The 12,151-nt window shown below is 40.8% G+C and overlaps 1 protein-coding gene across 1 annotated transcript in view; it reads right to left on the reverse strand.

Annotated features, from left to right (window-relative positions):
• The window catches only part of MYO16 (myosin XVI), a 491,528-nt gene that overhangs the window by 364,333 nt on the left and 115,044 nt on the right, over positions 1-12,151 (reverse strand). The window contains exon 4 of the mRNA XM_063102217.1: positions 5,946-6,054. Coding sequence (XP_062958287.1) covers positions 5,946-6,054 — 109 coding nt within the window. The remainder of the gene's footprint in view (positions 1-5,945; positions 6,055-12,151) is intronic.

Here is a 12,151-nt window from a genome sequence, read left to right on the forward strand (position 1 = left end):
AATACATTTAGCCAAGGAGGTGAAAGATCTGCACAATGAGAACTACAAATCACTGTTGAAAGAAATTAAAGAAGACACAAAAAGTTTGAAAGACATTCCATGTTCTTGGATTAGAATAATTAATATTATGAAAATATCCATACTACCCAAAGCAATCTACAGATTCAATGCAATCCCATCAAAATACCAATGACATTCTTCACAGAAATAGAAAAACAACCTAACACTCATATAGAATAGCAAAAGATCTGAATAGCCATAGCAATCCTGAGCAATAAAATAAAATAAAAGACAGAGGCATAACACTATCTGTCTTTGAAATATACTACAAAATTATAGTAACCAAAAGAGCATGGAAGTAGCATAAAAACAGGCAATCAGACAAATGGAATAGAATAGAGAACCCAGAAATCAACCCACATACTTACAACCAGTTGATCTTCAAAAAAGGCACCAAGAACATACTTTGGGGAAAAGACCACTTCAACAAATGGTGTTGGGAAAACTGGACATCCATATGTAGAAGAATGAAACTAGATCTGTACCTCTTGCCATATACCAAAATCAACTCAAAATAGAGTAAAGACTTAAATATAAGACCTGAAACTATAAAACTCCTAAAAGAAAACATAGGGGAACACTTCAGGAAGTAGGCCTGGGCAAACACTTTATGAATAAGACCCCAAAAGCACAGGTAACAAATGAGAAAATAAACAAATGGGATTATATCAAGCTAAAAAGCTTCTGCACATCAAAAGAAACAATGAACAGAGTAAGAAAATCTACAGAGTGGGAGAAAATATTTGCAAACTATGCCTCTAACAAAGGATTAATATCCAGAAAATGCAAAGAAGTCAAACAAATTCAAATTAAAAAATCAAATAACCCAATTAAAAATAGGGAAAGGAGCTTAATAGGCAATTCTCAAAAGAAGATATGCATATGGCCAACAGGCACATGAAAAATGCTCAACAGCACTCAGCATCAGTGAAATGTAAATCAAAACCACATTGAGATGTCATCTCACACCAGCTACACTGGCTAGTATCAAAAAGACAGAGAATGGCAAATGCTGGTGAGGATGTGGACAAAGGGGAACCTTCCTACACTCTTGCTGGGACTATAAATTGGTGCAGCCATTATGGAAAATGGTATGGAGTTTCCTCAAACAATTATAGATAGAACTACCATATGATCCAGCAATTCCACTGCTCGGTATATAATCAAAGAAGAGGAAGTGATCATGTCGAAGGGATACCTGCACTCCCGTGTTTATCACAACTCTGTTTACAACAGCCAAGAATTGGAACCAACGTAGATGTCTATCGTTGGATGACTGGGTAAGGAAAATGTGGTATATGTACACAATGGAATATTACTCTGCCATAAAAAAAAAAAACAATGAAATCTTGCCATTCACAGCAATGCGGATGAATTTCTAGAAAATTATGTTACATGAAATAAGTCAGGCACAGGAAGAGAAATACCTCATGGCCTCACTCATAAGTAGGAGCTAAAAAATAAACAAATACATTCAAATGAAAAGAAAGACACAGCAACCACAATTTTTTCAAAGGAAAGAACAGAACTGAGATCACCAGAAGTGGGATATGTGGAGTGGGAGGAGGGTAAGGGAAGAAATGGTAAAAGGCCACATAAAAATGATCACATTGTATAATGTTGAATATACTACTTATCCTGATTTGAGCATCACATATAGCACACAGAGAGTGACATTCGACTCTGTACCCCATAGATATGTACAACCAACTATGTTTCAATAAGAAAAAACAACAACAGCAACAACAAAAAACCCAAATAGGAAGACCAGGGTTTAACTAAAGCAACTACAGCATGACTGGTGAGAGAGATGAACACATTAAAGAGATGTCAGGGAAATAGAATCTGTGAGATCTGGTGACAATTAGACAAGGGGGAGTTAGGAAAAGTGTGGTGATGTTCACGTACCTGGGTTCCTGGCTATAAAGGTTAAGTATGGAACACAAAGTGTGAAGGGACAGTAATGAGGTCTATACTGGACATGTTATTTCAAATGACCGGACATCCAAGTCTGGATACTTAATGCATTTTCACATCCAGGACTGAAGGTCTTGAAAGATAATTAAGCCACAGGAATACTTTTGGGAACAGGTAGGAAGAAACAAACCAGTCAATGGGTCACATAGCCCAGTGATGGTATGTGTGAAGACTGAAGGAGCTTCTCAGAGACAAAGCCCTGGGAATGACCAACATTTAGATCTTCAAGTGGAGCTCACAGAGAGGAGAAGAAGAAAATGAAGAAACCATTGAAGGAGAGAATTTTCTCAAGAGAGGGGGCCAAGTTCATCAACTATCACAGAGAGATGAGGTAATAAAATAAAAGCCATTACTGACTAGAAAGCTAAGGACGGCAGTGGTCGTCGTCTCAGGTTTGGGTGCAGGGGATTGTTAGGGTCAGAAGCTGGACTCCAGTGTGCTGAGTAACAGGAGACTAGGAAAGCTAGACTAGTAAAGCTTGGAAAAGAGGAGCTACGTTTTTTCTAAAAGTATGGGTTTGAAAGGAAGGACAGAGAAAGTGAGAGGGTGTATGCAGAGGTGAGGAAAGCTTTTGGTTCTTTTCAGGGACATGCTGGTCTCTTGTCCTGGACCACCTGGAGCTCTCCCACCAGTGCTTTCCTCCCTTGCTGGCTCATTTTATAATCGATTGCTTTCCTTGCACGCCAGCTGCTGTGCCATGAACGCAAGATCTCATATTCATCAAGTGCTCAATCAGCCCTCCGTGCTTGTTTCATTTTACAGTCCAGGAAGCTCAGGCGGTGAGCCGAGGTTAATTGCCGTGCACGAGTTCACAGCGTACATCAGTGGTGACAGCACAATTAGAACTTGTGACCAGCGATTTTTCATGTAATCGACTTGTTCACAACGCCGCCTGCCTTCTCTTGCCGCACGCATCCTGATGCAATTGCGCGATAAGTCCTGTGATAGGAAACTGGACAAGGCGGAATGGAAATTCAAGGATTGCAACTACCTCATTATAATAACCCTGTGCTGAAATACGGAGAGCCAAATAATAATAAAAATCTCATCTTGGAATAGTAGAAATTCCTAATGACATCAGCCCATGCTGTCACAGCGAAACTCTAAAAGTACACCAACAAGAAGGCCAGAAAATAAATTGAGCTAGACAGTATTTAGCAGGAACCGAGGCAGATGATCAGATAAGCAGGTGGGAGACGGACATCAACGGAACCAGACTGTGATTGAGGTAAGGGAAGGACAGAGGCCACTGCACAGCAGTGACAAATGGAAGACAGAATTAAAAATTGAAGAGACATTAAATTGAGTTTGTTCCAGCAAACATGTATTTTATTTTAAAAAATTAATTGTGACAGCCATAGTAGCGACAGATTTTCTCCTCACCATTCAGAGTCCGTACTTTCTTATTATTGTTTTTTTTTCTTAATTTTTTAAAATCAACCTCCCAAAGGAATACATGCATTTTTTCTCTTTACATAGAATTCATAATACTAATCTTGCAAATACTAAAATTTCCTATCAACCAAAATGCCATAATGAGTTGAAAAGGTTCATAAATGATGTTAATGCTTTTGCACATGAATATATTTATTTTATTTTCTAAAAGGAGGTATTCATTACTGTGGCTTTTAGGAATTCAAAACAATAAGAAAAACAGGAAATAATCATCATATAGAACTGGTACAGCTAAATGAAACAGAGCTAACTTTTTGTTTTTGTGTTGTTTTGATTTTGCTTGGGGAGTTTTACTTATTTTTAAAACCACTTTTTTGAGGTTTGATTGGCACACCAAAAGCTGTGTATATTTCATGAATGCGAGGTGATGAGTTTGGAGATGATTATGCATCCATGAAATCATCAGCACAGTCTGCGACATAGACATCCCCATTGACTACAGAAGTTTCCTCCCACCCTCTTTATTTATTTATGGTTTTCAGTGATAATACCACTTAACAGATCTACCCTTTCAGCAAAATTTTAAGTAAACAATAAAGTCTTGTTAACTATAGGCAACATGCAATTCAGAATTGTGTGCTACACATGAAGTTTTTGAAAGATCCAAATAATTAACTTTCTAACAGTGAAATCTGCATAACTGTCAGATTCATTCTCTTTAGAACTAATGAAATCTGTCTCCAAAAAGTCACTGCCAACAAGATTTGAAGAAAGCAGAAAGCAAAAGACATCTGCTGTAGGAGAGTGTACTGAGGAGGGAGGGGCCTACAGAGTGGACAACTGACCGAATGTACTGAAGGTCTGCAGAATGAATGCCTGAATGCACTGAGGGTCTGCAGAGTGGACTGCCGAATGCACTGAGGGTCTGCAGAGTGGACTGCCGAATGCACTGAGGGTCTGCAGAACAGATGGGTAAGTGCACTGAGGGTCTGCAGAGTGGACAGCCGAATGCACTGAGGGTCTGCAGAACAAACGGGTAAGTGCATTGAGGGTCTGCAGAGTGGATGGGTGAATGAACTGAGGGTCTGCAGAGTGGACAGCCGAATGCACTGAGGGTCTGCAGAACAGATGGGTAAGTGCATTGAGGGTCTGCAGAGTGGACGGGTGAATGCATTGAGGGTCTGAAGAACAGATGGGTAAGTGCACTGAGGGTCTGCAGAGTGGATGGGTGAATGAACTGAGGGTCTGCAGAGTGGACAGGTGAATGCACTGAGGGTCTGCCGAACAGATGGGTAAGTGCACTAAGGGTCTGCAGAGTGGACTGCCGAATGCACTGAGGGTCTGCAGAGTGGACTGCCGAATGCACTGAGGGTCTGCAGAATGGACGGGTAAATGCACTGAGGGTCTGCAGAGTGGATAGGTGAATGCACTGAGGAAACTGCAGAGTGGACAGCACAGTCTGCGCTCCTTCCATTTCTGCCTCAGCAGCACAGCTAGGCTCACTGGAGCCTGGCTTCATGATAACCAACCTTGCTTTCAGAATTAATGAGACTATATTTAAAGAACTCAGGGCTGCTAAAGTACTAATTACTATTATTCTAAACCGTCCTCAGAATAAGCCTTTTGAAAGAAGCAATCTGGAGGAGGCAAAGAGCACAGGGAACAACGAGGCAGATGGTTCCAGCTTTTCCCAGAGCCTGGAAGGGGAGATTTCTAAGAACATTGTAGCTCTGAAAAAAGGCAACTCTTCCTCTGGCCAAGGGTCATCCTGGAAGGGATTGGGATGTCTTTGTTATTATTTACACCTAAACAGCAGACCAACGGGAGTGGGGGCATAATTCTTTTAGAGTAATGCCATGTGGGGCTCAGGGATTGAAATATCTCCCACTCTCCCCACACTGAATCTACTCATGAAATTACATGCTGGGCCTGTGTAATTAAACGCCCTTTGTCAGAGAACGCATTCGCTGGCTTGGCCCCATCTTTTCAGAATAGCGCTATGATCATAGGGCTTGCTTCTGATGACCTTTTTGTGTCTATGTGTCCCGAAGAGCGGATGCTGGGCTGTTGTGCAAACTGCCCTTGACTGAAGCTACACTAACTTTGTGTTCTTCTCGCTAGGACGACCCACTCCTAAGAATACACACTTCAGATGACCTCGTGCTCATTAGCTCAAAATTCAATTGTACTGGCTCATTTTCCTTCCCCTCCCGGGGGAGAAGAGATTATAATTACAAACCCAGTTCCACTAATTATGGACTTTGGATGCCTGTTAAATGTTCCTTCACTGTTGGCCTCTAAATTTCTGCTGACTTGCAAAAAACTGCATTGACTAAACCAACTCCGCAGTGCAGTGAGAGTACTGAGAAGCCGATTAGAGAAATGCCTTATTCTTCACCTGCTAGGGAAACTACATCGAGCATAAATCATGCAAGTATACCTATAAAAATGAGTATACACTTATAATTTTACCAATCTCTTTCTTTGGACAGTTTTACAAAGCTTCAGCCTACCATTTTCATCCAGATAGGTCAACAGGATAGAGCTGGATTCTGTCCCTTCCACAGCATAATCTAATGGGATATTTCCGTTAACATCTTGTAGAAGAGCATTGGCTCCAGCCTATATAAAAAAGAAAAAAATAATAACATTATACATACTGTTAAGATAAAAAAAAAAAAAAGATTACAAGTTTCACTAGTTGGGAAACAGATCCAGAAATAGTTCATGTTAGATACCGTCCTAAAGAATCATATAGGAAACTAGAATTATTTTTTAAGAAAAAGAAATACATGTGGAGACTCTAAGGTTCTCAAAATATTCCACTGACCTTTGCAAGACCTTGGCTCCAGCTACTTCTCCTCGCCCCTAGTGAAACCCCAAAATATCCAATCAATGTCTGCTGAACTACACCTCTGTGGTGGCTGCCTGTGCGTCCTGACTTGTTTCTAATACAGTAGAAGTGTCTCATGCCTTCAGAGACCTAAACAGAGAACTCTTCTGTGAACAAGCTGAGTTTTGATTGCTCTTCCTCAATCTATCCTATAAAACTTTAGGTTCCTTGTTCCCCACAGAAACTCATCTAGGAGTTTTCTCACACTACAGTGTTTTAATAAAGGTCTATGCTAAAGGGTCCTGGTTGGTTTTTTCTTCCCAGAAATTGTTTTCTAACAACAAGCATCATTTGTAAGCATTAATGGGTTGGCTCTATTAAATATGGCTGTTCCACATCTTTTAGCCTAGGGGCCCTTCATCAGCACAGCACTTCGGAGCACTCCTGTTCCACCCATTGGACATCAACTTCAATGACAGATTTGCTTTCACTCTTACGAAACTGGTCACACGAATTGTCATGTCACTCCATATTATTTAATGAGCTCCATAAAATTGATCAGCCATGGCTAACATCCATTCTCCAAAGTCATGGCAGGAACATGTACCCATTTCCAAGATTTCCCATATACCTCCTGATAACATGTCATTAAACTCAGGCCACACAAAGTTTCCCCCATTCGTTTTACAGACTAGGATTCTGTGTGCCAACTATAACATAGTTCTCATGATATCCAAAGTCATAACTTTATGTGAAAATGTGCTTCAATTTCACAATTTTATATATTAATATTTAGGGTTTTGCCTTCTGTTATTCACATATATAAACAGCTTTCCTATACTTCAGCAAGTCTGTGCAGATTTTCAAAGGGCTACTATAAACATATTGTAAAAAAAACAAACAAACAAAAATGTAGGTTAAAGTGGGAAAATACTCTATATCCTAATATTTTCTCTCAAGGTAAGTTGTATCGCTAACCCCACCATACTGAGTGCATCACATTATATTTTCCATAACCATGTATAGATACTCCTTTATTTGCATCAAGCAACTTGTATGTTTGAGATTTTCATACCTAAGGAAAGCATGTAATTTTAAGGTCCTAAAGACTACATATTATCTTTGTGCGTTTAATTGTAGTTATTCAGAGTTTAAAAAAATTACTTGAGACATATTCTTAAGTAGCTTTTGCTGATGATTCCTTTCTTTTAGTCTCCAAACTACAAGAATAAGATCTTGCAAAATAAGATCTACCCAAATATCAATTGTTAAAGAATCATTTAAGAGACAGAACCACAGGGTATTATTGCTTATTTCAATATTAATTGTAAAATCTACTCCACTCCACTAATCAGTGCAAGATAATCAAATTACTCTTTATTTCCCAATTCATATGTGTTTTAAGTAGAATCCTATTTATGCAAAACACCTGGGTGCAAGGTGACAGTGAATATAATTAAGAGTCATGTATTATTCATCACAACAAAAACAAGTAGGAAAGTAACTCACGGTTGAGGGGGGCGGTACACTTGGAAAGAATATTTTCTATACTTTAAGAAATAATGAGGCTTCTTCAAAGAAAGTCTGAACGTGAATCTTCGTGCTGAATATTTTAGCTGGGCTCATTCACTGAAACTTCAACTCGTTAATCAATCACTCACTCTCTGCATTGATAAATTACCAGGCAGTGTTCCCGATATAGGAGCTGGCCTTCCTGAGAGTTGTCACTGATCACAGATCATATTTTATTCTTCTTTATATTCCCAGCTTCAACCACAGTGCCTAGCACATATGAGGTGCTAAAGATTTATTGAAATAAATTGAAAGATGAGGTGTTGCCAAAAGCTGGATTTAAACTAATTATAAAAAATTGGGGCAAAAATTATAATTTTCACGACAATATTTTTAACTAAGTTTTCTGACCTTTATTTTCAAGAGCTTATAGATACAATTAAAAATCACTATACTGATGAGAGTACATCAAGAAATTCATGGGAGGATTCATATTATCTTTTAGTTCTGCTTTTCCACGAACTTTTTGAAGGAGCCTTGTAAGTTTCCTGCCTTCATTCTTTCCATCTGGATGACATTTGTGACTTCCTTACTTCCTTCTGTCCTTCCTTCCTCCCTCCCCCTTTCTCCCTACTTTCCTTCTTCCTTTCTCTCTCTTTCTCCTTCCTTCCTTCCTTCTCTTTCTCTTTCTCTTTATGTTTAGTTGCAGAGATCCAAAACGCCAACTGGATTAATTCATCACTAGGCATAGTGTACTATCAGATGTCAGTAATTTTATGACTAATATATCTGACAGTTCATATTTTTAAACATTTCCTAACTACTAAGTTTTCAAAAATTTGAAAAAAAGCCTTGCTTACTCTCTCCCGTTCCGGTTAAGCAATGTAAGTTAATGTCAATATTTCTTTTTTTTTTTTTTTCTTTTTCTAACATTTAGGTTCAGACAATTGTTTCTAACTTTGATTTCATGATGGCAGAAACTTTGGCTAAGCAAAAAATTAAAATTAAAATAATGTTCCTATTATTTTATGAGCTGCCACAGTGCTACAGATTGGATGCCCATCCTGCCCCCACCTCACTGGAGCTCAGTTCCCACTGTAGTTGTTGAGGGTGGGAAATCCTATCATGGTAATTGAAAGGTGAGGCTTTGGAGAGGTGATTGGATTGTAGGACCATATCTAGCGAATCGATTAAAAATGGTAGTCATGGGTGTAGTTTGGAGGGCTTTCAAAGGAGAGTGGATGCGGAGGTTAATCTCTCTCTGCTCTGCCATTTCTACCATGTGAGATCCTTGGGTCACTGTTGCCACCACCAGGTGTTTTCCTCGGACTCTGGACTTCCCAGCCTCTGAAACTGTAAGCAATAAATTTTGTTTTCTTTATAAATCACCCAGTTCCAGGTGTTCTGTTATAAGAAACAGAAGCAGACTAATGCACACAGATTACACTTAAGCAAAAGGGAAGGTGATTTTTCTGTTTAATCCACAAGGTAATCTGTTCTCAATAAAGCGGTTCTGCATTTTAGAACTAGATGCTTTGTCTCTGTCAGGAAGTGGAATCCTGAAAACTTGAAAATGAGAGAAATTATTTTAGTTTCTATGCTGTGCCAGTTATCAATTAATGATCAAATCCAGGCCCCCCTTCTTTGCTATGCTCTGGTCATAAGGGTGCTGAGCCTGCAGACATTTCTTCTTTTCCAGCTGGAACAGTAGTAGGTCTTGTCAGTAGCCCAGTAGCGGGCACCGGAGGGACAGTCCAAGGGGAAGGGGCTGCTCCTCCAGGTTCAGAGGTTTCATTCTTTCCCTATGGTCGGTCCAAGGCCTCCTTGCCATTGCTGTGCTTCCTAGCAAAATTTGCTGGCACCTCAGTTTCCTGCTTGCCAGCCCTGGCTGAAGCACCTCCGTGAAATTATCTGCCATCCCAGGGGCCACAGCCACACCCTCTCCAGTGTGGTCTGACTCTCAGCTCTGGGTGAGGCAAACTTCCAAGAAAGTTCTTCCCCCTAGCTAGTCTCCTGGGAGTGTCTCCCCGAAATAGTATCTGCTCCCTACATCTGCTTTTCCTGTGTTCTTCAAAGTTCTCTTTATCACATTACACAGTTATTTTCTTTCTACTAGTTAAGGCTTATTTATGTTCCATCTTTCTTGTTAAAACTATTGCTGGCAATTCTGGCTCCTGGTTGGACACTAACAGGTCACCTTTCAAGAATGGGGTGTCCCAGAGGGTAGACTCTCAGAGATGGGATTCAGGGATTGGTGTCTTCACACTGCTGTGTTTGGGCACACTGCTGAGACCCATGGCCATGGGAGATGGAGTGTTGTGATCCACACCATGCGGTGGCATCACACTTAACCAAGCGATCACCTGCACTGACTGTCCTAAAGTGTAAATGGAAGCAGGTGCCTGGGGAGTCCAAGCAGCTGCAGCACTTGACCACTATGGCAGAAATAGTGACCACAAGGACTGCAGTGTGGCATGGATCCCCCTGAGTGCACTGGAAGGCTTACCCCACCCCCCAAAAAAGACATGCCCAAGCCCTTTGCCTATAAGCTCATGTCATCATATGGAAACCAGAGAGTCCTACACCACCTTTAAAAGTATCCCTTATTTCTCATCTTGAAAGCTCAGGCTGATGAAAGTCAAATACCAAATTTAATTGGACTGGTTTCGGAATTACGAGGTCCATTGAATTCACAGCCTCATCAATTTTTTCTATCTGAGAGTTCCCATTAATTGGGATGGAATGGGATCCTGCATTGGAATGGAAACATCTGATTGGACTCAGGTAAAACAGACAATCTTCAACCTTAAAGTCACCCTGAGTCTCCCTTGCCAGGGGAAGTAGCTTGCTCTCCCGTATTTGAGAAGATTCCACTAGTTTTCCTCCTACAAACCCTCTGATGACTTCACCTGGGGCAAATGCCTTGAAGGAGGATGCTTTTTTTCTTCTAAACCCACCATAACTACCCGTTTTCTACTAGACTCACACTTAGGGTTAAATCTCAGTATCCTTCAGGAGTAAGTCAACACTAGGACATAGGAGAAATAGTTTACATATCAAGAGAATTGTCGGATTTACCCATACACACATACACCTGGGAATATATGTAGACATGGATTTTTAGAATGTTAGACAAAGAGGGCAGAATATGATTCACTGACACGGGTGAATTCACATAGTAGAGACTCCACATTTAAGGTGATAGCACTTGCAGTTGGAAATGGCTCAAACAGCCCTGTCTACTGGCTCACCAAGACTTGAGCACTACAGTGACCTCTTCTTAGTGATGTTGCAATGCCAGAAATCCTCTGGATTGACATAGAGAAGGAATCTCAAAGCTCAGGGAGGAAATCACCTGTGCACAGTGGTGGAGACGGGAGGTAGGGCAGGAGGAAGGGGTGTCTCTCACTGGTCCGGAACATTTGCTCTTGCTTCTGTAGCTCTGCTGCCAGAGGGAAGCTTCCTGCTCAGTGTGGGGGACCCCGAGTTGCACAGCAGGAAGTGTCCTCATTGCTGGAACCAGCCTCTGGTACCTCCGTGAATTTCCTCACCTTCCACAGTCACATCCTCTCCAAAAGGATCTAATTCTCGATTCTTGGAGGATCTTCTCCAGGATTCCCATTTTTGGATACTCTCCCTCTTCTCTGAAGAGTGGCGCCTGCCTACATCTACTGTTCTGTTATTCTTGTAGCTCTCCCTGTACCTGACTTTTCCATCAATCGAACTTTACTAGTTAATAATTCTTTATATATTAAATGTTCCCTGTTCAATATACCTTAATTGGTGGGCTCTCTGTCTTCTTCCTGGAATGTGACTGACACATATGCTTTCATTGGTGCCTTTCTGTTAGGAGGTAAGGATTGATGCTGTTTCCAGCACGGGTTCCAGAGTGATTTAAGCTCATGATTCAGTCACGCTTCCACCACATATTAACTATGTGGCCCAGGGCAAAGTCCTTAGGGTTTCTGTGCCTCAGTTTTCTCACATGGAAAAGTTGCATGTACAACACTCTCCTGGTGCTTTGCACGCACGATTCTGAGTACACACAACCTATCTTAGCTACTGTCATTAGTGAACATGTGACCCACATGGGGTTGAGTAAGTCTGTCTATGTCTCTCTCAAAGCACGCACCCACTGTTTCCACCAGTGCAGAGTAGCTGAGCATTTAAGGACAGGAATATCGTTCAAATCTCTGCTCAGATGCTTCTCGGTCATGTGACCTTGGACCATTTATTTACCTCTCTGTCTTTAGTTCCCCCCATTGGAAAATGGAGAGAGTAGGGTTGTTGTGAAGATAAGATGGATTGGTGCTGGAGAAATAATAATAATAGTAAAAGTGCAAGAGTGTCCTACTGTGAGAACAGCTCTGTATC

Source organism: Cynocephalus volans, chromosome 7 (assembly GCF_027409185.1).
Source record: "Cynocephalus volans isolate mCynVol1 chromosome 7, mCynVol1.pri, whole genome shotgun sequence".
Taxonomy (NCBI): domain Eukaryota; kingdom Metazoa; phylum Chordata; class Mammalia; order Dermoptera; family Cynocephalidae; genus Cynocephalus; species Cynocephalus volans.